The 27,575-nt window shown below is 36.1% G+C and overlaps 1 protein-coding gene across 2 annotated transcripts in view; it reads right to left on the bottom strand.

The window, feature by feature from the left end:
- Window positions 1-408: 408 nt before the first annotated feature.
- The window catches only part of LOC145271112 (uncharacterized), a 125,785-nt gene continuing 98,618 nt past the window's right edge, over window positions 409-27,575 (bottom strand). For both annotated transcript variants that reach the window (XM_080126652.1, XM_080126653.1), the window contains one exon: window positions 409-7,900. In XM_080126652.1, the coding sequence (XP_079982778.1) occupies window positions 7,468-7,900 (433 nt within the window). In that variant the 3' untranslated portion in view covers window positions 409-7,467. The remainder of the gene's footprint in view (window positions 7,901-27,575) is intronic.

Raw genomic sequence — 27,575 nt, forward strand, 5'->3', positions numbered from 1 at the left:
AATGATTAATGTTTTATTTTGTGTTATTAGAATTTTTATAATTTTATTTTAATTCAATAAATGTTCAAATAATTAATGTTTCATTTTGTGTTATTGAAATTTTACAAATTTAATTTTGATTCAATAAATGTTCAAATGATTAATGTTTTATTTTGTGTTATTAGAATTTTTATAATTTTATTTTAATTCAATAAATGTTCAAATAATTAACGTTTCATTTTGTGTTATTGAAATTTTACAAATTTAATTTTGATTCAATAAATGTTCAAATGATTAATGTTTTATTTTGTGTTATTAGAATTTTTGGCGCTTCTACAGAATTGGGACGAAATTTTGTAGTCAATAAATGGAGTTTTCAGATAAAAAAAATAGTTTCCACTATTTTTATTTTTGTCAATTCTAATACAACGGTAGCTCTAAAATTATGCAGCCGAAATTACCTGAATATTACTGAATTATTAAAAAAAACAAAACTTTAATCATGTTACCAGGTGAAAAATTGCGGCCATCTTGTTTAAATCGAAACAGAAAATTACCTCCATTTTGAACTCTCCCGTGTCTTACGATCGTTTTCATCAAATTCTATTTTTTATTTTCTTTAATAAATAATTTTCTAGCTTATCGATTTTCGTAATTTTTGGATCTAATCATCTTAAAAATACAAGGAATACCATGCCATTATTTCCATTATTTCGTTCTAATAGTGCAGAAGTGCTGAATTTTCTAAACTTTATGTTAATTCAATAAATGTCCAGATAATGTTTAGTTTGTGTTATTAGAATTTTCGGCGCTTGTACACTATTGGGACAAAATTTTGTCGTTGATACATGGAGTTTTCAGATAAAAAAAACAATGGTTTCTACTGACTTTTCTGTCAATTCTAATAAATTACAATGGTAGTTTCCAAATTAAACAACTTTAATCGTGTTAGCAGGTGAAAAATTACTGCCATCTTGTTTAAATTGAAACAGAAAATGGCTTTCCTTTTAAACTCTCCAGTGTCTTACGATCGTTTTCATCAAATTCTATTTTTATTTTCTTTAATAAATAATTTTCTACCTTATCGATTTTCGTAATTTTTGGATATTATCATCTTAAAAATACGTAGTACGTAGATATTATTGTTTTCATATGAAATTCAATATTATGATTTCCAAAATTTAATCCTGATAGTGTACAAGTGCTGAATTTTAATTTTATGTTAATTCAATAAAATGTGCAGATAATTTGCAATTTGTATTATTAGAATTTCTGATTTATTGTATATTTTTGTTTCCACGTAAAAAATTCTTAGAAGTTTTGCTATTTTGGGGTTGGATCTTCTTAAGTTCTCCAACAATTGAAAAAAAAAAAAAAAAAAATGGGTACTGGTACAGTTTAATCAAGAGATTAAAAAATGAAAATATTGAAAAAAAGGTTATATTGTACATATCCGTTATGGAACAAAGTTCTCTGAAAAAAAAAAAAATTTCACTTAATTTCACTAAGTAAATTTTTTTTTTTTACAGCGAAAAAACAATTTGTTATGATACCGAGCAAAAGGTTCGATTTTTAGGAAGAAAAGCTAGAATTAAAGATGGGAGGGGAGTGTTGCAATATTTTGGAGATATAATGGGGTATGATCCCACACAGTCGGACGATTCTATTTATAAACGATGCTGCTAAGAACTGACGAATCAAATAATTCACATTCTGCTACAAACCAATCAGAAACCAGAATTGCTTCATAAATATTAAACATTTTCTGGAGCAATTTCACATGTTCTTTCCCGGGTTTCGACACGGTAAGAATATTTTGTTCTGTGGAACTGTCTACTACAAACAAGTCACCTACCTATGTCGGCGTTTTAAACTGAGTTATCTTCCCATAGCGTGTTCAACAAATTCCATAATGGCTGACTTTAACGTGCTCTTATAAAAACGTGTTTTTCTGCTGTAAAAAAAAAAAAAACCTACTCGATCAAATTAAATTAAATTTTTTTTTTCAGAGATCTTCAGTCCAAAACGGATACGTACAATATAACCTTTTTCGATATTTAACAGGAAAGCACAAGTACCATACGATAATTTGCACCTTTGGTCTAGTACTAAATACATTTCTTTCAGTCTTATTTTGATATCTTTAGCCATAATTTGGAATATAGACTTTTGTTATATATATATATATATATATATATATATTCTAGCATGGGTGCCTGATATCTTTAGCCATATTTATCAACTGTTAATCAATTATTGGTTTTGTTTTTTAACATACTAACATTTGTCTGGGTGTTTGGTTGGAAATGTGTGTGTTGAGCAAAAAAAAAAGTGGTAGTAGGAAGGCAGGCTTGAACCTAAGGACCAGGTGCTGTCAAGCATTTTGAATGTCAACGTAATGAAAAGAATAAATTGTAAGATGGTCAACATCATGAAATTTGGTTGGTTGGTTGTTTTTGTTTTACGGCATATCAACAGTTTTCAGGTTATTTAATGCCGAATCTAGAGATTTTGAGGAACGATTTTTTAATGGAGTATATTTCTTTTTTTAGTCGGATTCTTATTTAACCCATAGTTGGGACTCTAACAGGTACTACCACTCCGGGTCAGAATGGACCTGGGAGCAATGGCAATTAAAGGGTGGCTCCACACTCCCCAAGGCCCGCAAGCTGGGGCGTTACCACTGGATATAGTTTTAGGTCATATACAGGACCATGAAATTTGGAATATAGACTTTTGTTATATATATATATATATATATATATATATATATTCTAGCATGGGTGCCTGGTGTTGCCCGGGTGTTTGGAGGTGTGTGTTGAGCAAAAAATCTTTTTAATCGGTTTTCGGCCAGAAATTTGGCTGTTAAGGGGTCAAAGTTCAACGACTTGACCTTTAAGAACTCTACCAAACTACTCCGCCAATTTTGGGTCTAAACATTTGAAATTTTAGATGTAAGTTACTTGCACATAGATCAAACTTTTTAATTTGATTTGAGCCCAAAATAATAAATACTAAGGTGTCAAAATTGGGGTCAAAGTTAAAAAAAGATTTTACGTCTGCTGTCTCCACCAACTTTTCTCTATGGTAATTAAGGAATCCTATTATATAGAAAGGCATTACCGTACATATTCACACTTTTTAATATATACTTATGCACGTAAAGTTATTAACAGTACATAAGGCCTGAGCAAAGCCGGGCGGAACTGCTAGTAACAAATAAATGAAAAAAGTCTATTCTTCCAAATTTCATGACGTTGACCATCTTACAATTCATTCCTTTAAGTACGTTGACATCCGCAATTCGTAACAGCACCTGTTTTGTAGCGCAAAATCATTCATTAAATGAATCTATTCTGCCCTTAACTCGTCAGAAGAAATTTACTTTAATGCATTGATAGTCGCTATTTCTTCTGGAGCAGTTAAGGGCAGAATAGATTCATTGATTGATATAATAATTGATTGATTTTGTGCTAAGGAACAGGTGCTGTCAAGAATTTTGAATGTCAACGTAATGAAAAGAATAAATTGTAAGATGGTCAACATCATGAAATTTGGTTGGTTGGTTGTTTTTGTTTTACGGCATATCAACAGTTTTCAGGTTATTTAATGCCGAATCTAGAGATTTTGAGGAACGATTTTTTAATGGAGTATATTTCTTTTTTTAGTCGGATTCTATTTAACCCATAGTTGGGACTCTAACAGGTACTACCACTCCGGGTCAGAATGGACCTGGGAGCAATGGCAATTAAAGGGTGGCTCCACACTCACTAAGGCCCGCAAGCTGGGGCCCTTACCACTGGATATAGTTTTAGGTCATATACAGGACCATGAAATTTGGAATATAGACTTTTGTTATATATATATATATATATATATATATATATTCTAGCATGGGTGCCTGGTGTTGCCCGGGTGTTTGGAGGTGTGTGTTGAGCAAAAAAATAAAAAAAAGTGGTAGTAGGAAGGCAGGCTCGAACCCGTACTGCCAAGGAAGAAAAGAACGGAGGAAAAAAAACGTGACGTCTTTGCTGTTATGACCAAACCGTAAGTGACGTACGTTTAAATTAAGGCTAGACAATCAAAAAGAGGGGAATGACTTTCGAAAATATCGTTGAGAAAAAGCGACCCCCTTCCTGTAGAAAAATGCCCAGTCGAGGGTGAAGAAATGAATTTTTTAGCCAATTTTTTGGTATTTGTCGTCTTCAAAACGATACTGAGCTTGTGAAAATTCGTTGCCTCTGTCGAAGGTTTTAGGCAAGCATGCAAACATACATTTATATATTGGTATCTCAAATTTTCGACCCAAACCGATGAAAAAGCTTGCCCTATCGCTGAATACCCTTTATGTAAAATGTTTACATCAGAAATTGTCTGAGTAATTTGGTAGAGACCGCACAGGTCAATATTTTTTTAAAACTGTGACCTCTATTATGACCCCTTAACATTTATTGTTTTGGGCTCAAATCAAGTTATTAAGTTAGATCCATGTCCAAGGAAACTATATCTAAAATTTCAAGTGTTTAGACCCAAAATTCGCGGAGGAGTTTGCTGTTATGACCGGTGCCAAACCAGAAGTGACGTAGGTTTAAATTAAGGCTAGACAATCGAAAAGAGGGGATGACTTTCAAAAATATTGGCGAAAAAAAGCGACCCCCCCCCCTCTGTAGAAAAGTGCCCAGTTGAAGGTGAAGATATTAATGATTTTAGCCAATTTTTTGATATTTGTCGTCTGAAAGGTCGAACTTCAAAACAATATTGTTCTTGTACAAATACGTCGCCTCTGTCGAAAGTTTAAGGCAGACATGCAAACATACATACATACATTTATATATTGGTAACTAAAAATTTTCGACCCAAACCGATTAAAAAGCTTGCCATATCTGAATACCCTTTATGTAAAATTTCAAATGCTTAGACCAGAAATTTTCCGAGTAATTTGGTAGAGACCGCAGAGGTCAAATTTTTTAAAACTTTGACCCCTATTGTAGTATTGGGAATCCCAGCTTAAATGCTATCTAGGTAATTTGTAGATATATTTTCGATTTCCATCAGCGAGTTTAGTGGGGTCACACAGAAGGTTAAATTTGACATCCGTCAAACTCAAGTCACCTTTTGTCAACCTAGTTAGATGTACCGGAAATTAAAGGTGACGATGCACCGGAAATTAGAGGTAATGGGAATTGTGGTCGTAGGTTTCCGGTTGGCGACCACGTGGGCTAGAGTTGGTTTTGGACTGCAGATGAAGCAGATGTGACATTAGGGACTCTCTTCCGACAACCATGGGTTCGAGACATAGGCTTGCCTTTTTTAATAAAACAAATTGAAGCTTCAAATCCGTCTCGTGTTATCAATCCATCTGCAGCAGTAAGTATCACTCCCCATGAGATGGAGCTAGCGATAAGAAGGTATCATCCGCTGGACAAGGCAAGCAGGTACGTACACATCATATATTTGCACATACACGTCGAGACCCTTCAAGGAAAGAAACAGTGTAAGGATAGAACACACACACACCCATATAAATAAGAACATATAAATAAGAACACACAGACTTTAAAAGAACCCTAAAGGAACCTATATCTAAAATTCCAAGTGTTTAGACCCAAAATTGGCGGAGGAGTTTGGTAGAGTTCTCAAAGGTCAAATCGTTGAACTTCGACCCCCTTAACAGCCAAATTTCTGGCTGAAAACAGATTACAAAGATTTTCCCAAATCTCAGTACCCTGTATATCAAATTTCGAGTCTGTAGACTTAAAATTGACAGAGTTATTATGCAGGGAAATGTACACCGACAGACACACAGACAGACACACACACACATATATATATATATATATATATATATATATGAATATTTATATTTACATGTCAGTTTCAAATTCTAGTCTCCCGCTCCTGGACAGGGTCCAAAAGAGAGTAGCCAACCTAATAGGTCCTGAACTGTCATCTAAACTTCAACCTCTGTCCCAGAACCGCTAGATTTTGGAACTCCCTGCCAAGTTCCTGCTTCCCCAACTGTACTGACATGCAGAAGTTCAAGTGTAACATGAACCGACATCTTGCTGCCCAACTCCCCATCTAGTACCCCTGTAGCCTGTGTCCCTAATAGCAGCCCCCTACATCAAAGTGGCAATGTGCCTTGTTTGGGGTGAAAATGTAATAAAAAAAAAAAGTCCTGATCTACATCAACGATCTCCCAAAACACATACTTTAATCATTCGTTGACATCTATGCTGATGACACGACCATCTATGGCAACACATCAAAGGCCGTAAATGACAAAGCTCTCTCTGATTTTTTCTCTGATCTTGAGCGCATCGGCTACTAGTCTCCCGCTCCTGGACAGGGTCCAAAAGAGAGTAGCCAACCTAATAGGTCCTGAACTGTCATCTAAACTTCAACCTCTGTCCCATCGACGAAATGTTGCATCCTTCTGCCTGTTTTACAAGTATTTTAATGGTCGATGCTCTGACGAACTATAAGCCCTTGTATTCCCTTGACGTGAATCCCATCCCTACACGGTTAAAATCCCTAGATGTAAGAAAGTCTTGTACTCTAATAGATTTTTTCCCAACTTTTAAACCCCTTTTAAAAACTGATAACGTTGGATAATAATATTAAATCCTGCCGGCTAAAAGATTTTAAAAAAATGAAAAAACACAGGTCTGAGTATCAATAATGTAAATAAAATAATTTCTCGCCTGAAAAAAAAAAAAAAAAATTCAAAAAAAAAAAAAAAAAAAAAAAATTAAAAATACAAACAATTTTGAAAGACGCAAATAGAACATTGTTTTTTTTTTTTTTAAATTAAAATTCAATAGCGTAAAGTACAATGAAATCTTACGAAATTGAATCCCCAGAATGCATTTCGGCTTATTTGTAAATAAAAGTCAGCCATTTTTAATCTTTGTTTAAAAGTTGACAAAAATAATGAATTATTTCATGATTCTTGGACATTTTGAAAGGAATTTGGAAAACATTTTGATTCCAAACTCTCAATAAGAAAAAAAAGAAATTCACATAAAAAAAAGTATGTGCCACAGTACAAAGATGTTATATTCCAAAAATCAAGTAAATTGATCAAGTATTTTTATATATATATATATATATATATATATAAAATTATATATATATATATGTATATATAAAATCATCTCAGTAGCTCGAATTGAGTTGTCTCCCCCTTATTTATAAACAATGGCTGCAAAACAATAAAATTTGATTTTCTTAATATAAAAAAAAAAGAATTTGATCAATTTATGTGATTTTTGGAATATAATATTTTCGTTCCATGACGGGTATATATCCCATAAAGATTTTTCTGTATTTTATGTTTTTTTTTGTTTTTTAAAGTTGAATTCTAAATAAGAACCAATAAAAAAATTTTTTTATTTTTTTTTTAAATGTTAAAACCCCCAGACAACGCTGAGTCGAGACATTTATAAATAGACAACGCTGAGTCGAGAGACGCAAAAAACAAAAATCTCAGGAATAAAAGCTGAACACATTGTCGGAATAATATGAGAAAATATCAGACAGCGTAACACGAACAGCAAAGTCTACAATTTTCTTTGCACCGAAAGTGTCCAGATGTCCGCCGCAGTCATTGTAAGATCGTTCCGTAGAGAAAATTGTTTCCTCATTCCAGTGATAGGCGAGGTGCTGACTGAAAATTTTTAGGCAATCTATCTGAAACGGACAGTCAGAGCAGGCGTAAGTCAACTGCTCTGACGGGTTCACGGCTAGAGTTCTCTCTTTCATCCACGGTGCGGGAATCAAAGGCGGATCCCTCACAAGTTGGTCGATTTGAGCAGGATGTGGGTTGTCCGTCACATTTATGAGCGATTCGTGGCGTAATATGAGAAGATTTGCTTTTAGTGGGGGATGGTTCGTTAGAATGTGTTGCTCCATTTTGAATCTGAAATAAAAAAAAAAAAAAAAAAACAAATTGAGTATTCATAAAAAAAAATTCTGTGGACGAGAATTTTAAATCAGCTAAAAATTGCAGTTTCTTATTTGTCGTGTACATATTTTATTGATATTTCAATCAATTCGTTTGATCTAAAGTCTGTTGCCAAGGTCGCTGGAAAAATGTTAGGATCCTTCTAATGCTCCAGAAGATATCTCACTTCTGATGCAATTCTCTATCTATATATATTATTCCCAAGGATGGAATACTGCTGCCATATCTGGGCAGAAGCTGCTAAAAACAGCCTATCCTGCCTTGACAGAGAACAAAATAAACTTCGTGGCTTAGTGGGGGATGCCCTTTCTCTTCCATGCAACCTCTCACCCACAGAAGAGACGTTGCGAGTCTGTTTTTGTTTTATCGTTATTTCCATGGCAAGTGCTCATCTGAGCTCCAATCTCTGCCTCCTCCTCGCCAATCTTTCGCGAAAAACACCCGTCTAGCTGAAACTACTGTCAATAATTTTCCTCACTCTTTATCTGTGTCTAAATCAAAATGTAGATTCCATGAACAAAGCTTCTTTCTTAGAACTGCACGCCTGTGGAACTCTGTTCCGTCTGCCTGTTTCCCACCTTACTACAACTTGGATGTCTTCAAGTCCAACGTCAACAAATTCCTGATGAACCGCCACCTTAAGTAAAACACTTTATCAAATCTCCAATACTAACGATTACTACGATACTATCCCATTGATTACTGTACACGCAATAACCCTTAACCCCGAGTGGCATCCGGGCCTTGATAAATGTAAAAAAAAAAAGTAAAAAGTCTAAATGTATCAGAAAAGCAAAATAAAATCCTAATTACTTGTATAACAGTTGAGTGTCGAACACTGCGAACGCCTAATTTTCTAAGTTCATATTGTGGTCGGGGCAGGATATTAGATTCGACACGTTCGGCCTCTCATCTAGAAACTTCTCTACTGCTTTACGTGAAGTCAGTCATCTTGCGGCCGGCGGTCTATCGGCCTCTCATCTAGAAACTTCTCTACTGCTTTACGTGACGTCAGTCTTCTTGCGGCTGGCGGTCTGTCGGCTCGACGTTTTTTTTTCTTTTTTTAATTAATTTTTTTTTTAAAATTACATTTTCACCCCAAACAAGGCACATTGCCACTTTGATGTAGGGGGCTACTATCAGGGACATAAGCTACAGGGGTACTATGTGGGGAGTTGGGCAACAAGATGTCGGTTTATGTTACACTTAAACTTCTGCATGTCAGTACAGTTGGGGAAGCAGGGACCCGGAAGAGAATTTCAAAGTCTAGCGGTTCTGGGGAAGAAACTACTGGAGTAGAAAACTCTCTTACATCTAGAGATCTCTACTGTGAAGGGGTGGGATTTAGCTGCTTGTCAGGTTTGTCGGGTATTTACGTTGAAGGGATACAAGTGCTTGCAGTTCATCAGAGCATTCACCATTAAAATACTTGTAGAACAGGCAGAGGGATGCAACGTTTCGTCGATGGGACAGAGGCTAAAGCTTAGATGACAGTTCAGGACCTATCAGGTTGGCGACTCTTTTGAACCTTGTCTAGGAGTGAGAGACTAGTAGCAGATGCACCAGCTCAAATATGACAACAATACTACATACATGGGCGAATGGTGGCCTTATAGAGGTACAGGATACTTTTGGGTGTTAGTAGTTTTCTAGCATGGTAGAGAGAACCTACCTTTTTCGCAGCGGTCCTGGCAATGCTCTTAATGTAATTGTTCCAACTCATGTTTCCTGTGAACGTTAGGCCTCAGCAAACAGAAAAGGGAATATCACACGATTCCGCAACTGGTCGTGTTTATATTATAATATTTGCCAGCATTGGTCAGAGATTGATTTTCAATTCATACGTATCAAGTGTTTGAATCGATCAATTATCGGTGTCGCCTGACATCCGATACCATATTCGTACATATCAAATGTCGACCCGTTCAACTTTACTTTATTGTTTCCTCCATCCTATTTTTAATGATGAGGGTTTTTTTTTAAATTTCGACCTTTTTTTTTTCTGTTTATCTCTTAGTTAAAAAAAAATGTTATTTAAAGTTCTCTCATTTTATGAATTAAGTATCAGTAATTCTAAAACCCACGAGCCAGGTTCAATTCCTCGTGCCGCATTTTTCTAATGTTCAACATCAGATGCTTCACAGTGTTACAATTTTTTTTTCTTTTGATATAACTACTGCGCAGGGTGGAATGATAAAATAGAAAAGACGATATGATTCCATTTCCTTTCTAAAATCAATCATTTTGTTTAATCTAAAATCAACCATTTTGTTTAATCTAAAATCAACCATTTTGTTTAATCTAAAATCAACCATTTTGTTTAATCTAAAATCAACCATTTTGTTTAATCTAAAATCAATTAAAAAAATAAAATAAATGATTTATCTTGGTTACAATTTCAAAAATAAAAAATATATCCATATGACTTTGTACATTAGTTTGAATCAAAACCGAAGGGCAGTCGGGTTTCGATCCTGACTTGAGGCAGTTGCCTCTCTAGCCACACTGATGAGCCGTGAAACAGTACTGTAGTTGGATGACTCTCTCTCTCTCTCTATATATATATATATACATACCGTGAAACAGTACTGTATGTGGATGACTATATATATATATATATATATATATATATATATATATATATATATCTTCTATAAATATAAAAGTGAAAATGTATGTATGTGTGTTCACTTTTTCTGTATGTCTACAAAAGGCTTCTTTCAGAAAAGCGGTCGCTCGCTTCACAACTTTTTAAAACTTTTTATATCACATATACATCACAATATCTCACAGTTAACAACGAAGCTCACCTGTCTATTTAATTTGCTCGATTTCGGGAAGATAAATATTCAATATTTGTCGCTCGCCGCATGTGGGTTAGTCTTTTTCCTATAACATCTTGGGGGAAGGGAAAAAAAAAGCGTTCAGCAGTAAATGAAACTTGACCTCATTAACTCATTAAAACGAGCACGTGTTTCCGTAAGCATCTCGCGGTGGGTCAATGGTTAACGTCGCACCTTTTTTTTTTTTCACACTTTAATTTACAACTTTGCCTCAAGGGTTCGGGTTTGATCCTAATACTTACTTTTTTTATAACCCCCCCCTCCACACCTCCAAACACCCCTCGCTAGTATATTATAAATAAAAACTTGAGTTCCTTCAGCCATAATTGAAACCAAAACTTATGAAGAATTCTTGGTAAAATTATTTATGACAAGAAATGGAAGTACATAACAATTAAATGACTCCGGATGCCTTGATAAATTAATTATATAAATAGTTACGTGATATGTTTATAGATTTAAATTGTGGTTAGCTACAAACATAATCTGGGCAGGAGCTGCTAGAAAGGACTTGTCCTGCCTTGATAGAGTTCAAAATAGACTTCGTAGCCTCGTAGGAGATGTCCTTTTCTCTTCCTTGTAACCTCTATCTCACAGAAGAGATGTTGCGGAAAGTGTTCGACTGAGCTTCAGTCTATGGTCTCCCCTCGCCAAACTTTCACAAGAAACACTCGTCTAGCTGTAAACACTATCAATAATTCCCCCCACTCTTTATCTGTGCCTAAACCTAGACGTAGATTCCATGAACAAAGCTTCTTTCTTAGAGCTGCACGCCTGTGGAATTGTCTTCCGTTTTCCTGCTTTCCGGCTGACTACAATATGGTTGTCTTTAAGTCTAACGTAAATAAGTTCTTGATGAGCCGTTCCATATAAGTTATCAAATTTACCAAATTTTCATTACTAATGATTACTATATTGTCTAATTTCTACTGTACACTCTTTAACCCTTATCCTTGAGTGGCCTCTTGGCCTTGATAATGTGGTGTAAGCTTGACACAGGAAATAACCCACGCTATCGTATTAAGATAATTTTGATCAAATGTAAAATGGAATCTAATTTGTTGCATCCCAGTATTTTAATGGAATATGCTCTGATGAACTCATTGCACTTGTGTCCCCTTGACGTATATAGATATATAGATATTGTGACAGCAGCAACCTTATGACATATATGCAAATGACCTGATGTCAGGGCAGAGGAAGAGAAGGAAAAGAAAAACAGAAAACAAGTGAAGTATTCATGGTCCCATGGTGAGTGCACAGTAACCGAGGTATTAAAAAAAATCATGGTGAAATTTTTTTTTTTACATGGAGTTCACCACTTATCAAGGCCCAATGGCCACTCAGGGATAAGGGTTATGAACAAACGGTATAGTTTTAGGCCTTAACATTTGTAAAAATTCGAGTTCTGCACCATGTATAAAATAAAAATAAAATAAAATGACTAAGTCCGTCCGGCGGGAACTGGCTGATGTAGTTATTGAAGGAAAAAAGTTTAACCTTGGCAGCATTCAATGTGACCATCCATGTTTCCTGTGAACGTTAGGCCGAGGAGTTTAAAAGATGTGCTTTCAGATAAAGAGTCTTTGGCCATTGCTATTGGTGGTAGAGAAGGTTTCTTGTAGTTATTGAAGGAAACGAGTTTAGTTTTGGCAGCATTGAATGTGACCATCCATTTTTATCCCCATTCCACTACTGATTGGAAGGCGTCCTCTAGTGTTTCTTCCATTTCTTTAGATATGTGTTCATGTGTTTTACTGTCATGTCTGTTATAGAGTGTGATGTCATCAGTATATATACCCATATCAGAGACAATTTATTAAGAATAATAGAGGTCCAAGGATAGACCCCTGAGGCACTCCTGCATTTATATAATATTGTTTAGATGTATGACCATAGAGGACAACCTGGATTTTTCTCTTATCTAAGAAGGATTTAATTATGTTAAGTATTCTTCCAGTGATCTTCCAGTGATACCATATGATCTGATTTTCCTGAGAAGACCTTCATACCATACCCTGTCAAAAGCCTTAGATATATTTAGAGCTACTGCTCTACCCTCCTCTGCTTTGTCAAGTGAATGGTATATATGCTCACAGATTACAGTTAGGATGTCTGCTGTGGAACGGGCTTGCCTAAATCCATATTGTTGGGTGGTCAGAAGTTTAGCATCTGTAAGGTGATGGACTAGAGCTTAGTTAATTATGGACTCAAATATTTTGGCGGAAAACTGGGAGGAGGCTAATGGGGCGGTAATTTGCTGGGTCAGTTCTTTCGCCAGAATTCTTGAAAACTGGTACCACAAAAGCAGTTTTCCAGCAGGCAGGAAAGCAAGATTCGTTAAAGCATTTGTTGTAAAGTTTGGAGAGAACCGGAGCTACTTTGGTGGAGCACTTTTTTAATAGCACAGCCGGGATGAGATCAGGTAAAATGTAGACTACTGTAGTGAATAAAGGGCAATCAGTAATTCCCCCACTGAGCAACCACCAACGGAAAAGGTGGAACTGCTTGCCCGGCGATTCGCCTCCAACTCCACCTTAGAGCCAATAAACAACTTCCTCTCAAATTTCCCTATGCAGATTGATGTAGAAATCACCCCTCCTCATGGCCACGATATCATAAAAAACTTAAACACCTCAAAGGCGTGTGGGCCTGATCTCATCCCTGTTATACTAATTAAGAAATGTTCAGCCGAGCTAACTCCCATACTTTCCAAGCTCTACAATAAATGCCTTGCTGAATCTTGCTTCCCTAATAGCTGGAAGATGGCCCCTGTAGTACCAGTGTACAAGAATTCTGGTGAAAGAACAGACCCTCTCAATTATCGCCCAATTAATCTCCTCCCATGGGCCCAAATAGTAGGCCCTTATGTCCAAGTGACTAGTAATACACACGAACGAAAAAACGCTTTGGATAATCACAGATTTCAAGGTAGTTCTACTAAAATAGCCATATTTTTCAAACCAAAGCACTTCAAGTCTTCAAATTACTACTGTTTTGTTCGGAAATGAATATACTTTCAAATGAATTAATAAATATGAATGTACATTATATATTTTAAGAGTTTTAAGCAAATAAAGTGATAAAAATGTGAACGTCATAAAATGGCGTTTTCGGTAAGGTTTTATAATGACCCTCCCTGTTTTCTAAAGGCCCGTACCGTGATTGTATGAAGAATTTCGTCATGAAATTTGGGAACCAATCAGAAGAGGTGTTAATCTTAATACTGTCAAGTGTCCGAAATATTTTTGACCATTTCTTTTTTTGTCGTGTTAAAAATAAGACTTTAATATGACGAGTATTGAACATTTTGAAAAAAAAATTCTTCGGACACCCAGTAGTAAGTAAATCAATCTTTTTACTATCTTTATCAATTAAAAGTATTATTTTATGTTGAGTAGGACCGCGGTAATTGATAATTTAAAAGGACCTACCCGAAAAAAAAATTGTTTCTATTTCTCGAATTTGGTCAAATGAAGTTAGTATTACTAGAAGCAGCAGCAGCTCCAGCCTGTAGAATCAGCGATAGCACAGTATATAAACAAACATGTGTTCTTTAATTTTTATTCAAGAACGAATTAAGAAAAACATGAAAATATGAATATAAATGTTCTTATGTTTAATTAGAGCTATTTTGTTATCAGAATAACATTAGTTTAGAACTATTCGGTTTTCAGAATGTATAATAACAACAATCCCAACCAATTCGGCATTATGAATCTGTTGCAATTTCTCACATTTTTCGTCAAATTTAAAAACATGGTTAAAAAAAACAAAATAAACTTTTGTAGATATATAGCTTGCATGCACTTTTATTCTTTAAATTAGTTTTGAACAATGTTTTACTGCGAACAGCCACAAATGTTTTTTTTTCAAAACCAAAATAAGTATCAAAATCTCATTTATACATAGATTCGAAAAAGTTGTCAAAAAACAAATATACAACAAATAAATGTTATCAAAGGCAAGATAAGTTACTTTTCTACCTAACTGGATAATTTTCTAGTGTTTTTATTTAATGTAACATGTTTATTCAGCTCGAAAAACGTACAGTGTTTACCGATGTATTGGAAAATTAAAAATGGCGCCCGGCCCAACTCTCTTTGACACGGTAAGTTTGAGAAAAGGAGTTAAAAATTAAAAAAAAAACTATACAAAATACTGTTAAAAACTCACCGAATATATGTCGGCCTATGTCACGGTAACATATATTGAGCGAGTTTCTAGCAGTATTTTGTCTACTTTTTTTATTTTTAACTCTTTTCCCCAAACTTACCGTTTCAAGAGAGTCGGGCGCCATTTTAAATTTTCCAAAACATCAGTAAACACTGTTTTCAAGCTGAATAAACATGTTACATTAAATAAAAACACTAAAAAATTATCCAGTTAGGTAGAAAAGTAACTTGCTTTTGATAACATTTATTTGTTATATATTTGTTTTTTTTGACAACTTTTTCGAATCTATGTGTATAGTAATACAAACCCTCAAAATCTATATCAATATTCTTGAAATTTTAAAAGCAGTTAGAAAACACATCAAACTACAATTAGGAAGCTTTTTATTTCGTTATTTTTTTTTCTACTTATTAAGCGAAAGATATTTTTACAACCTGCTCCAGCGTAGTATAAACGGCCTATGGAATTAACACCTTCAACCTCGAAAATAGAAATCAACAAATTTATGGAATTTTCTTTGAAATTTCGCAACGCAGTTTCTTATTAAATTAAAACTAAATATATAATATAAAGCCAATAATTATGAACCGCTAACAGTAAATATGAGTGATGAACACTCTCTTTGAAAAAAAGCTCTCTTAACTTCACCTCTAATCCAAATTATGTGTGGCAAGTCTCCTCCTAAAACACTCTTTAACCCTAACAATAACACTAAGTTCGAGTGGCAAGCCCCCCTCTCCCAACAAAATACCTCTGTAAGCCACATACAAGCATCTAAAACAAACAAACAAAAAATAGATCCTTCCTTAAAGAAAAATACACATAAAAATAAATTGGTTAACTGTCCTAAAATGCTAGAATGGCCAGGAAATGGTGAATTATTTTACATTAAATTTTTGTGAAATTAACCGCTCCCCCCTCTAATATTGTTTTTGTTAGCTTTGTCTCTGTCAAGTTTTCAGTATGTTCACACATAATTTTCCTTAGCCCTACAATTAATTCAAAGTCCGAATGGCAACCCTCCACATATTCTCATTGCATAGAAACCCTCTTAAAACTACACATAATCATCTTAAAAAAAAAAAAAAGCATGCATATTTTCCCATAGAAAAAAAAAAACAGTTACCTGCCCTAAAATGCTAGAATGATCTGTAATAGGAAATTATTTTACATTCAATTCTAAAATAATTTGTTTATCTTTCATTAAAGTTTTTCATGGCATTTTATACATAATTTCCTAAAAAGGTAGAATCACATTTTGGAGGGGTGGTCAGAAGGGGTTGGGTGGGGTTAAACAGAAGGTGTTAATCTACAATAATACCAAAGAAAGATTGCAATATATTCATTTTTAAATGGTCTTATGTTTAGATTTAAGTTTTTTGTACATAAAGCACATTACAATTCAACTTTGAGTTCTCCAACTTCTTTTCTGTTTATGGATACATGGCATTTTTAAGGAATTGCTGCATATTTATGCACATTTACTGCAGATTATTTGGAAACCATAAACTTTGGGAGATTTTCAGTTGCATATTCTGATTCCTTGTACAAAAATACACTTATATGGTAAATTTCATTTCTTAGTCTTGTGTTTTAACAAAGATATGACATTTTTACTGAAAAAGTAGTGTAAAAAATGTGATGAAACGCATATGGTCTTAAAGAGGGAAAAATATCCAAACGTGTGAGGCACAAAAATAGCCATAACTTCCTTAATTTTAATCAGATTTTAAAAATTTAAAAAGATTCTTTCTTAGCTCATCAAGCTCTTTCTATGCATACCAATATTGAAATATTTCAAGCTATTTCAATTTTTTCATGTGTATTGCTAATGTGACGATATACTTTGTAAGGGATGAACATAAAAAATAGAATAGAAAAAGTTGTCCTCGATGGTCGTACATCTAAACAATATGACACATGCGGGAGTACCTCAGGGGTCTATCCTTGGACCTCTATTATTCCTGATATTCATAAATGACCTCCCTGATAAAATTGTTTCGGAGATGGGTATATTTGCCGATGACACCACTCTCTATAACAGATATGAGAGGAAAACAAATGAACACATATCCAAGGAAATGGCAGAAACACTAGAGGATGACCTCCAATCCATAATGGAATGGGGACAAAATGGTTGGTCACATTCAATGCTGCTAAGACTAAGCTTGTTTCCTTCAATAACTACAAGAAACCTTTACCACCAATAGCAATGGCCAAGAACACATTGCCTGAAAGTACTTCTTTTAAACTCCTCCGCCTAACGTTTACAGGGAATATGAACTGGAATAGATACATTGAGAGCATTGCCAAGGCTGCTGCAAGAAGGTTGGCTCCCTCTATCGTGCTAGAAAACTACTTACGCCTGACAGTATCCTATAGCTCTATAAGGCCACCATTCGCCCATGTATGGAGTACTGTTGTCACATCTGGGCTGGTGCATCTGCTGCTTGTCTCTCGCTCCTGGACAGGGTTCAAAAGAGAGTCGCCAACCTAATAGGTCCTGAACTGTCATCTAGGCTTCAGCCTCTGTCCCATCAACGAGATATTGCATCCCTCTGCCTGTTCTACAAATACTTTAATGGTGAATGCTCTGACGAACTGCAAACACTTGTACCTCCCCGACGTAACTACCCCCGACAAACCCGACAAGCTACTAAGTCTCATCCCTTTACAGTAGAGATCCCTAGGTGCAAGAAAGCCTTTTACTCCAATAGTTTCTTCCCCAGAACTGCGGTCCTTGGAACCCCCTTCCGGGATTCTGCTTTCCCAACTGCACTGATATGCAGAAGTTCAAGTGTAATGTTAACAAACATCTTTCTACTCATCTCCCTTCATAATGACCCTGCTAATTAAGTCCCTAATAGTAGCCCCCTGCTTCAAAGTGGCACTGTGCCTTGTTTGGGGTGAAAATTGAATAAAAAAAAAAAAAAAGAAAAAAAATGTACATTGTTTCCTTTTTAAAACATAGCAACCATTTTGTGTACTTCTTTCCGATACATATTTACATGCGTAATTTTGTTTCTAACTTATCGATTGTCGTGATTCTTGGATATATTACTATTTGAGATGCAAAAATCACGTTGGTAGCATCTTTTTTTACTCGAGAAGCAGTATTTATTTTGGTATTATTGTACCTATTTACAATGCCTCCCCACGGGACAGAGTTAGACACCAGGGTCGTTTTTTAACGTGGAGAAAAGGTACAAAAATAAAAACTGTCTCAGTCGTGAAAGATTTCTCCTCCACAGAAAGAGAACGAGAAATGGAAGTGCAGCATTTGAAGAACAGATACTAATCACATGGTTGAACTGTTGATTCCGAAAACCAGGTCAATGGATCAAGTGTACACTGGAGACTTATTTGTAACATTCCAAAAATTACGTAAATAGAGAAGTTATTGTAACGAAACATGTCGAACCACTATCTGTGAGAAATTAAAAATTAATGCCATTATATAGAGAGCTGACGTCACTTCCAGTGACAATAGTCAGCATTTTTTCAAACATATTGAAATTGTCTAAAAATTCTAAATGAAAAAAATTCATAATGATTGGTTAATTAGTTAAGGAGTGAATCCAATACATAAAAATATATAATCATATACATATACTTAAAATTCATAATGATCGGTTAATTAGTTTAGGAGTGAATCCAGTACATACAAAATCATGTTTACGGAGGAGATAATGCCTGGTAAGATTGAGAAAAACATGCAGTCAACGTAACTTCTCTATTTACGTAATTTTTGGAATGTTACAAATAAGTCTCCAGTGTACACTTTGGTTTTCGGAATCAACAGTTCATCCATGTGGTTTTTGGAATATGACATCTAATGTCATATTCCAAAAAGTGTAGTGATATATGCATTTTTTTTTTAATAGGAGAAGATCATGTTTGAGAGGAAATTACAAAGATCAAAGTTTAAAAATTTCCAACAGAGATGAGATGGACCAACCAACCTCATCATCCCCGCTTCTTTTTGAGTTGGTCTTGTGCCTAAATTTTTTGTTCATTTTCCTAATTGTATTTTTTCTTGTGAATAAAAAATTTAATATCAAAGTGTAGTATCTGTTCTTAGAAATCAAGCGGTCTCACCCCCCCCCCACCATGAACAGAGTTAACATGGAAAAAAGGTACAAAAATTAAAAATTGTCTCAGTCGTGAAGGATTGCTCCTCCACTGAAAGAGAACAAGAAATGAAAGTGCATCATCTGAAGAACAGATACTACATTTTTTCTTTTGAAAACATAACTGTTTTTTTTTATCTTCTTATCGGTAAACATTTTCAATCCTAATTTTTTTCTTCCTTATCATTTTTTGTGATTCTTGGATATTTCACTATTTGAGACACAATAATCACGTAAGACCCATTTTTTTTTACCTGAAAATCAATATGTTATAATGTAGAATTACTCTTAATCAGTCTTTTATTAAAGTACTAGCAGGGGGTACCTGGCGTTGCCCGAGTATTTGTAGGTGTCTGTGTTTTTTTTTGGGGGGGGGGATAAATCAGAACAAAAAGGAAACTTAACGATAGCGATTTAAAAAAAAAAAAAAAAAAAAAAGATGGGGTTTGGTGGCATGTGGGCTCAACCCGGAGCCTTGAGGCCTATAGACTGAGCCTGAACACCTGCGCTACGGTGACAATGTTAATGTAAGAACAATTAAAGTGAATCAAGTCAATGAGGTTTGATTGACAGGTCGCCGCTTAATGAGGTCATCGCGGCAGTTTTTTGGCGTTTGTTTACTTTGTTTCACTGCGGGACCGTTTTTTCATTTACTGCGATGATGGGGGGGGGGGACCAGCTCCCAAATTGAATAGCTGATTGCTTTTGGACGTTCCCGGCGATCGATGCAACAACCTTTGTATTAGTTTCGCTTATACGAAAAAGGCGAATCTACACGATTGAAAAATGTTGAATATTTAGCTTTTGAAAGTCAGGCAAATTAAATACACACACGTTCCTAACTCTCTGATTCTCTCTCCTCTGATCTCGAGCATGTGGTTCAGTGAGGGAAGATGTGGCTGGTTACCTTTAATGCATCTAAAACCAAGCTCCTATCTTTACACCATCAACGCTCTGATTCCCATCTGGCATCAATTGTAATGTTTGACCTTTACTCCTGATCTGAAATAGAACATGTACATCAAGTCTGTTGCCAAGGTCGCTGGAAAGATGGTGGGATCCTTCTACCGCTCCAGAAGATATCTCACTACTGATGCAATTCTCTATCTATATAAAAGCCAAGTACGTCCAAGGATAGAATACTGCTGCCATATCTGGGCAGGAACTGCTAAAAATAGCCTATCCTGCCTTGACAAAATAGACTTCGTGGCTTAGTGGGGGATGCCCTTTTCTCTACCCTGCAACCTCTCTCCCACAGAAGAGACGTTGCGAGCCTGTCTTTGTTTTACCGTTATTTCCATGGCAAGTGCTCGCCTGAACTCCAATCTCTGGTCCCCCCTCGCCAATCCTTTACAAAAAACACCCGTCTAGCTGAAGCCACTGTCAAAAATTTTCCCCACTCTCTATCTGTGCCTAAATCAAAACGTGGATTCCATGAACAAAGCTTCTTTCTTAGAACAGCACGCCAGTGGAACTCTGTATCGTCTGCCTGTTTCCCACCTGACTACAACTTGGATGTCTTCAAATCCAACGTAAACAAATTCCTGATAAACCGCCCACTTAAGTAGACACTTTATGAAATCTCAACACTAATCTACAACGTACTGTACATGCAATAACCCTTATCCCTGAGTGGCTTCCGGGCATTGATAAGTGGTGACCTCCTTGTAAAAAAAAAGATATGATTTCCACGTGATATAAAAAGTTTTTAAAATGAACGACAGCCTCGAGAAGCCGCCGAAAAAAGACTTTTTAATGGCATACACAAAAAGGAACATACATACATATACACATTTTCGCTTTTATATATATATAGATAAATAATTGTCATTAAGGAGAGCTGACGTCATTTCCGGTGACAATAGTCAGCATTTTTTCAAATATGTTTAAAATTAATAACATTGGAATTCTCAGAAAATTTAGACCCCCATTGCAAAAAACTGGCCAGTTCAGCTAGACAGAATCATTTTGGCCAATTTTTCAATAGGTTTTTCCAAGAGTTTGATCTTTTTAATAATACCAATTTTGTCATTGCCCGGGTGGAGGATATTGGCCCAAGGACGAAGCGATGTTAAGAATGGCTTCGACGTGATTAAAATAAAAAAAGATAATGAGATGTGGGTAATTAGTTTTCCATACTAACCATTAGGCCAAAAAGGACGAAAAAAAAATTTTTAAAAAGAGATAGAGAGAGAGAGAGGTGGGATTGAACTCGAAAACGCAGGATAATTAATCTTCCTCGCTAACCATTAGGCCAAAGAGGATAGTAATTAATTTGAGAATCATAAGAGGTGCCATGCTTTTAAAACTTTTGAGATTTTCAGCCAGAAATTTTGCTGTCAAGGGGTCAAAGTTCAACGATTTGACCTTTGAAAACTCTACCAAACTCCTCTGCCAATTTTGGATCTAAACACTTGAAACTTTAGACGTAGGTTACTTGGACATGGGTCAAACTTTTTAATTTGATTTGAGCCCAAAACAATAAATGTTAAGGGGCCAAAATTGGGGTCAAAGTTAAAAAAAAAAATTGACCTCTGCGGTCTCTACCAAATTACTCAGCCAATTTTTGGTCTAAAGGTTTGAAATTTTACATAAAGGATACTCAGACATAGGTTGGTTGGTTGTTTTTGTTTTACGGCATATCAACCCTTTTTGGGTTATTTAATGCTGAATCCAAAGATTTAAGAAAAATTTTTTTAATAGAATATATTTGTTGTTTTCACGTCGGTTTCTATTTAACCCATAGTTGGGACCCTAACAGGTACAACCACTCCGAGTCAGAGTGGACCTGGGAGCAATGGTAATTAAAGGGTGGCTTCACACTCCCCAAAGCATACAAGCTGGGGCCTCACCACTGGATATAGTTTAAGGTCATATCCAGGACCCCCATTGAGGGACTTTTACCCTCTGCAGGGGGGCAGTCGACGTATTCTAATGCCCCACCGACAGGGCCCTCAGACATAGGGCAGGCTTTTTGATTGTTTTTTTTTTAAATTTGGCTTCCAAGGGGTTCAAAGTTCAAAAACTATTCCACCAATTTGAGGTCTAAACATTTGAAATTTTACATAAAAGGGTATTCAGACATGCAGCAAGCTTTTTAATCAGTTTTATCTATAGGTCAGCTTTGGGGCTAAAATTTGGTTGCCAAGAAAGAGGTCAAAGTTGAAAGAGTTGACCTTTGCAGACTCTATTAAACTCCTCCGCCAATTTTCCAATTTTGGGTCTAAACATCTGCAATTTTTAGATGTAGATTTCCTGGATGAGTCAAACTTTTTAATATATATAAATATAAGTTATGAACAGTACATTTTTTAAACTCCTTGGAAACATGAGTTGGAACAATTACATTGAAAGCATAGCCAGGACCACTGTGAAGAAGGTAGGCTCTCTCTACCGTGCTAGAAAGCTACTAACGCCCAAAAGTATCCTGTACCTCTATAAGGCCACCATTCCTCCATGTATGGAGTATTGTTGTCACATTTGGGCTGGTGCATCTGCTACTAGTCTCTTGTTCCTAGACAAGGTTCAAAAGAGGGTCGCCAACCTAATAGGTCCTGAACTGTCATCTAAGCTTCAGCCTCTGTCCCATCGACGAAATGTAGCATCCCTCTGCCTGTTCTACAAGTATTTTAATGGTGAATACTCTGACGAACTGCAAACACTTGTGCCCCCCCCCCGACATAAACACCCTCAACAAACCCGACAGACAGCTAAATCCCACCCCCACACAGTAGAAATCCCTAAATGTAAAAGAGCTTTCTACTCCAGTAGTTTCTTCTCTAGAACCGCTAGACTTTGGAATTCTCTTCCGGGTCCCTGCTTCCTCAACTGTACTGACATGCAGAAGTTCAAGTGTAACGTGAATGAACATCTTACTGCCCAACTCCCTACACAGTACCCCTGTAGCTTATGCCCCTGATAGTAGCCTCCTACACCAAAGTGGCAATGTGCCTTGTTTGGGGTAAAAATGTAAAAAAATAAAAATAAGGCCCAAGCAAAGCTGACCTATAGATAAAATTGAAATTTTTTTTTTCAAATTTCCGAATAATAAAATATCCATCTTCAGGATTTTTTTTCCTTCCTTTTCTTGAGATGTTTGGTGCGAATTTCCTTTTTATTACGCAGGCGTTTGACAGATGCCAAAAACTGTAATCGGACACATAAACAACATTTACACACATCTCAAGTCATGCTAGGGATTTTTTTTTTATAGGGGGGTCACCACTTATCAAGGCCCAAAGGCCATTTAGGGGTAAGGGTTATTGCGTGTCTCAATGAGACGTTGTAAGCCTATCCTTGTTTTATCGATATTTCCATGGCAGGTGCTCATCTGAACTCCAATCTCTGGTCCCCCTCGCCAATCTTTCACAAACAACACCCGTCTAGCTGAATCCACCGTGTAAAAAAAAACAATTATTATTATTTCTATTATGAATTCACGAATGTGTTGTTATTATTGTCTGTTTTATTTTTTACATGGGGGTCACCACTTATCAAGGCCCGAAGGCCACTCAGGGATAAGGGTTATTGCGTGTACAGTAATCAATGAGATAGTATTGTAGTAACCATTAGTATTGGGGGGGGTTTGATAGAGTGTCTTACTTAAGGGGGCAGTTTGTCATGAATTTGTTTATGTTGGACTTGAAGACATCCAAGTTGTAGTCAGGTGGGAAACAGGCAAGCGGCAGAGAGTTCCACTGGCGTGAACTTCTAAGAAAGAAGCTTTGCTCATGGAATGTACGTTTGGATTTAGGCACAGATAAAGAGTGGGGAAAATTATTGACAGTAGTTTCAGCCAGACGGGTGTTTCTCGTGAAAGATTGGCGAGGGGGGACGAGAGATTGGAGCTCAGACGAGCACCTGCCATGGAAATAACGATAAAACGAAGACAGGCTTAAGAAAATTTTTTTTAATTTTATTTTAAACTAGCGAGGTTACCTGGCTTTGCCCGGGTGTGGAGAGATGGTGTAGTAAGGAGCCCCCAGGGTGGAGAGAGGTGTTAGGGTTAGGGTTAGAGTGGTGAGAGGTGTTAAAAAAAGTGGTAGTAGCAAGGAGGGGGGTTGACGCAAAAATGAATGAGTTCACGCACACGCAGAAATGAATGTCTGGCTGCTGGCCAGTTAAGCTTTCAGCTTTATGCCCAGTACTTGTTTCCCAACAATGTTGGGGAAAACCAGCACCTCACAAAAAAACAATTACACACTTGTCTGGGTTTCCTATAACCATTAAATCTTAAATAAAACTACAAGCCTTGTGTGCTTGGTCCCCCTCTGGTGCTACATGTAAGATGACGCCATAAAAAACAGTGAAGACATTATGGATGTGAGAAGGGTTAGGGTTAGAAGTGTGAAGGGCCAACGTTGCTTTTAATGGATGGGGCAAAAGTTATGGGGTAAAAAGTGTAATTTTTTGCAATTTTGGGGCATTTGTGACCTTTTGGGCTCCTGGGAATACAGAATCCCACTGAAAATGGACAAACGATGCAGTTTCACGCCTTAAGACATGTATATTTGAATTCAGCACCATGGAAAATCACTATATAGACATATATATCAAGTTTTTGAGTAATATGAAAAAAAGCCCCAAAAAGGCCTAAAAACCTCAGAGGGATGCGAACCAGAATTTTGCCAGGGTCACACATACGAATTTATATTAAGAACAATGTCCTCCACATTTTGGCTAAGTTTCAGGAAAATCTAATGGATGGATCAAACACTATAGGGCAAAAAGTGTCATTTTGGGGCATTTTTTTACCTCTTTTGAGCCTCTGGAGATGCCAAATCCCAGTGTTTCAGGCCTTAACACATGTATATTTGAGTTGACCACCATGAAAAACCACTATATAGTCAGACATATCAAGTTTTTGTGAAGAAACATGAAAAAAGAGTCACAGAAAGAGGCGTTTTTAGCACTGAAAGTCCCCGGGGACTCAAATAATGGATTTATATTAATAACAATGGCCTCCACATTTTAGCCAAGTTTTAAAAAAATCTAATGGATGGATCAAAAGTTATGGATCAAAAGTTATGGATCAAAAGTTATGGATCAAAAGTTATGGATCGAAAGTTATGGAGCAAAATGTGTTATTTTGGGCCATTTTGGGCCATTTTTGACCCCTTTTGAGCTCCTGGGGATGCAACGGGAATTTTTGCAGAAAAAATTTTTTTTTTTACCGTGCACATTTTTTAGTGAAATGCAATTTGCGGCAGAAATTTCAGGAAGAACTAATGAATGGTTATCTGGCAATCGTCCGGACTAATGGACACACAGAAGCACTGAAAACATAGGTCCCTCTCCGATAAATCAGTCACAAAATTAAGCAATTAGACAAGTAAACAAAAATGGAGTACCGTTGCTTTATCGTCATTTTCATGGAAAGTGCTCGACTGAGCTTCAATCTATGCCCCCCCCTTCGCCAAACTTTCACAAGAAACACTTGTCTAGCAGAAAACACTATCAATAATTCCCCCCCACTCTTTATCTGTGCCTAAACCTAAACGTAGATTCCATGATCAAAGCTTCTTTCTTAGAACTGCACGCCAGTGGAATTGTCTTCCGTTTTCCTGCTTTCCAGCTGACTACAATATGGTCGTCTCCAAGTCTAACGTAAACAAGTTTTTGATGAGCCGTTCCATATAAGTTAATACATTTACCAAATTTCCATTACTAACGATTACTATATTGTCCAATTGTCTACTGTATATTCTTTAACCCTTATCCTCGAGTGGTCTCTTGGCCTTGATAAGTCGTGATACCTTTGTAAAAAAAAAAAATAAAAAAAAAGAGGAAGTTTTTTGTGCAAGAAATCCGAATATTCTACTGAAAATCTTTGGAAGTTAATGGTTTCCAAATAATCTGCAGTAAATGTACTGCGATTCCTTAAAAGAAAAGAAGTTAGAGAAACTGAAATCGAAATCTAGCATTGTTTAAAAATGAATATATTGCAATATTTCTTTGGTAGATTAATACCTTCTGTTAACTCCCCACCCCATCTGACCATCTCTAAAATATGTGATTTTTCCTTTGCGTTTTGTCACATTGTCACATATATGGTAAATTTCAGTGCTTAATCTTTTGTTTTAACAAAGATACAGCATTTATACTGAAAAAGTGGTGTCACTTTTTCAGTATAAATACTGTAAACACTGAAATTTACCATATAAATGTATTTTTGTGCTAGGAATTAGAATATGCAACTGAAAATCTCCAAAAGTTAATGGTTTCCAAATAATCTGTAGTAAATGCACATAAATATGCTGCAATTCCTTAAAATTAAAAGAAAAGAAGTTAAAGAACTCAAAGCTGAATTGTAATGCATTTTATGTACAAATAACTGAAATCGAAATCTAGGACTGTTTAAAAATGAATATAATGCAATATTTCTTTGGTATTATTGTAGATTAATACTGTCCGTTAACCCCCCAACCCATCTGACCACCTCTCTAAAATATGTGATTTTACTTTTGTAGGTAATTACGTGTGAATACCTTGAAAAATTTTAATGAAAGATAAACAAGTATTATTTTAGAATTTAATGTAAAATGATTCCTTATTTGGAGGCATTCTAGCGTTTTAGGGCAGTTAACCATTTTTTTTCTATCGGAGATAAATCCTGTGCACCTTTTTTTTCTTTTTCTAAAGACGATTACTTGTGGTTTTAAGAGGGTCTTTGTGCAATTATGAGAGGGTGGGGGGTTGCAAACTTTCCCAGGTGTTTGGAAATGTTTGGTGGTGTGCGAAAAAAAAAAAAAAAAAAAAAAAAAAAATGTTAGTAGGCAGGCTTGAACCCGTGACGCAAAGGCAGAAAAGGAAGTGAAAGAAAAGCTGCCGCAAGAGGAAGTGAAAAGCGTTGAAATTTAGCAATGTCAATTAAAAAGTCGACTTACTAAGTGAAGGAGTTCACGCAGGCGCAGAAATGAGCGTCTGGCTTCCTGCTTTCTGCCATTTTATTTGTTTCCCCACAATGTTGGGGAAAACCAGCTCCCCACAAAAAGGGGGAGCTCTGGCAGTGCCCAAATGATTAGCAATTGAACTGTCATCTAAGCTTCAGCCTCTGTCCCGTCGACGAAATGTAGCATCCCTCTGCCTGTTCTACAAGTACTTTAACGGTGAATGTTCCAACGAGCTGCAAGCACCTGTATCCCCTCGATGTAAATACTCCTGACAAACCCAACAAGCAGCAAAATCCCACCCCTTCACAGTAGAGATCCCTAGATGTAAGAAAGCCTTCTACTCCAGTAGTTTCTTCCCCAGAACCGCTAGACTTTGGAATTCCCTTCCGGGTTCTTGCTTCCCCAACTGTACTGACATGCAGAAGTTCAAGTGTAACGTGAACCGACATCTTGCTGCCTAACTCCCCACATAGTACCCCTGTAGCTTATGTCCCTGATAATAGCCCCCTACATCAAAGTGGCAATGTGCCTTGTTTGGGGTAAAAATGTAATAAAAAATAAATTTGTCTGATATGAAGGGTTTTGCCCA

Source organism: Euprymna scolopes, chromosome 46 (assembly GCF_053919585.1).
Source record: "Euprymna scolopes isolate OS-2025 chromosome 46, ASM5391958v1, whole genome shotgun sequence".
Lineage (NCBI taxonomy): Eukaryota > Metazoa > Mollusca > Cephalopoda > Sepiida > Sepiolidae > Euprymna > Euprymna scolopes.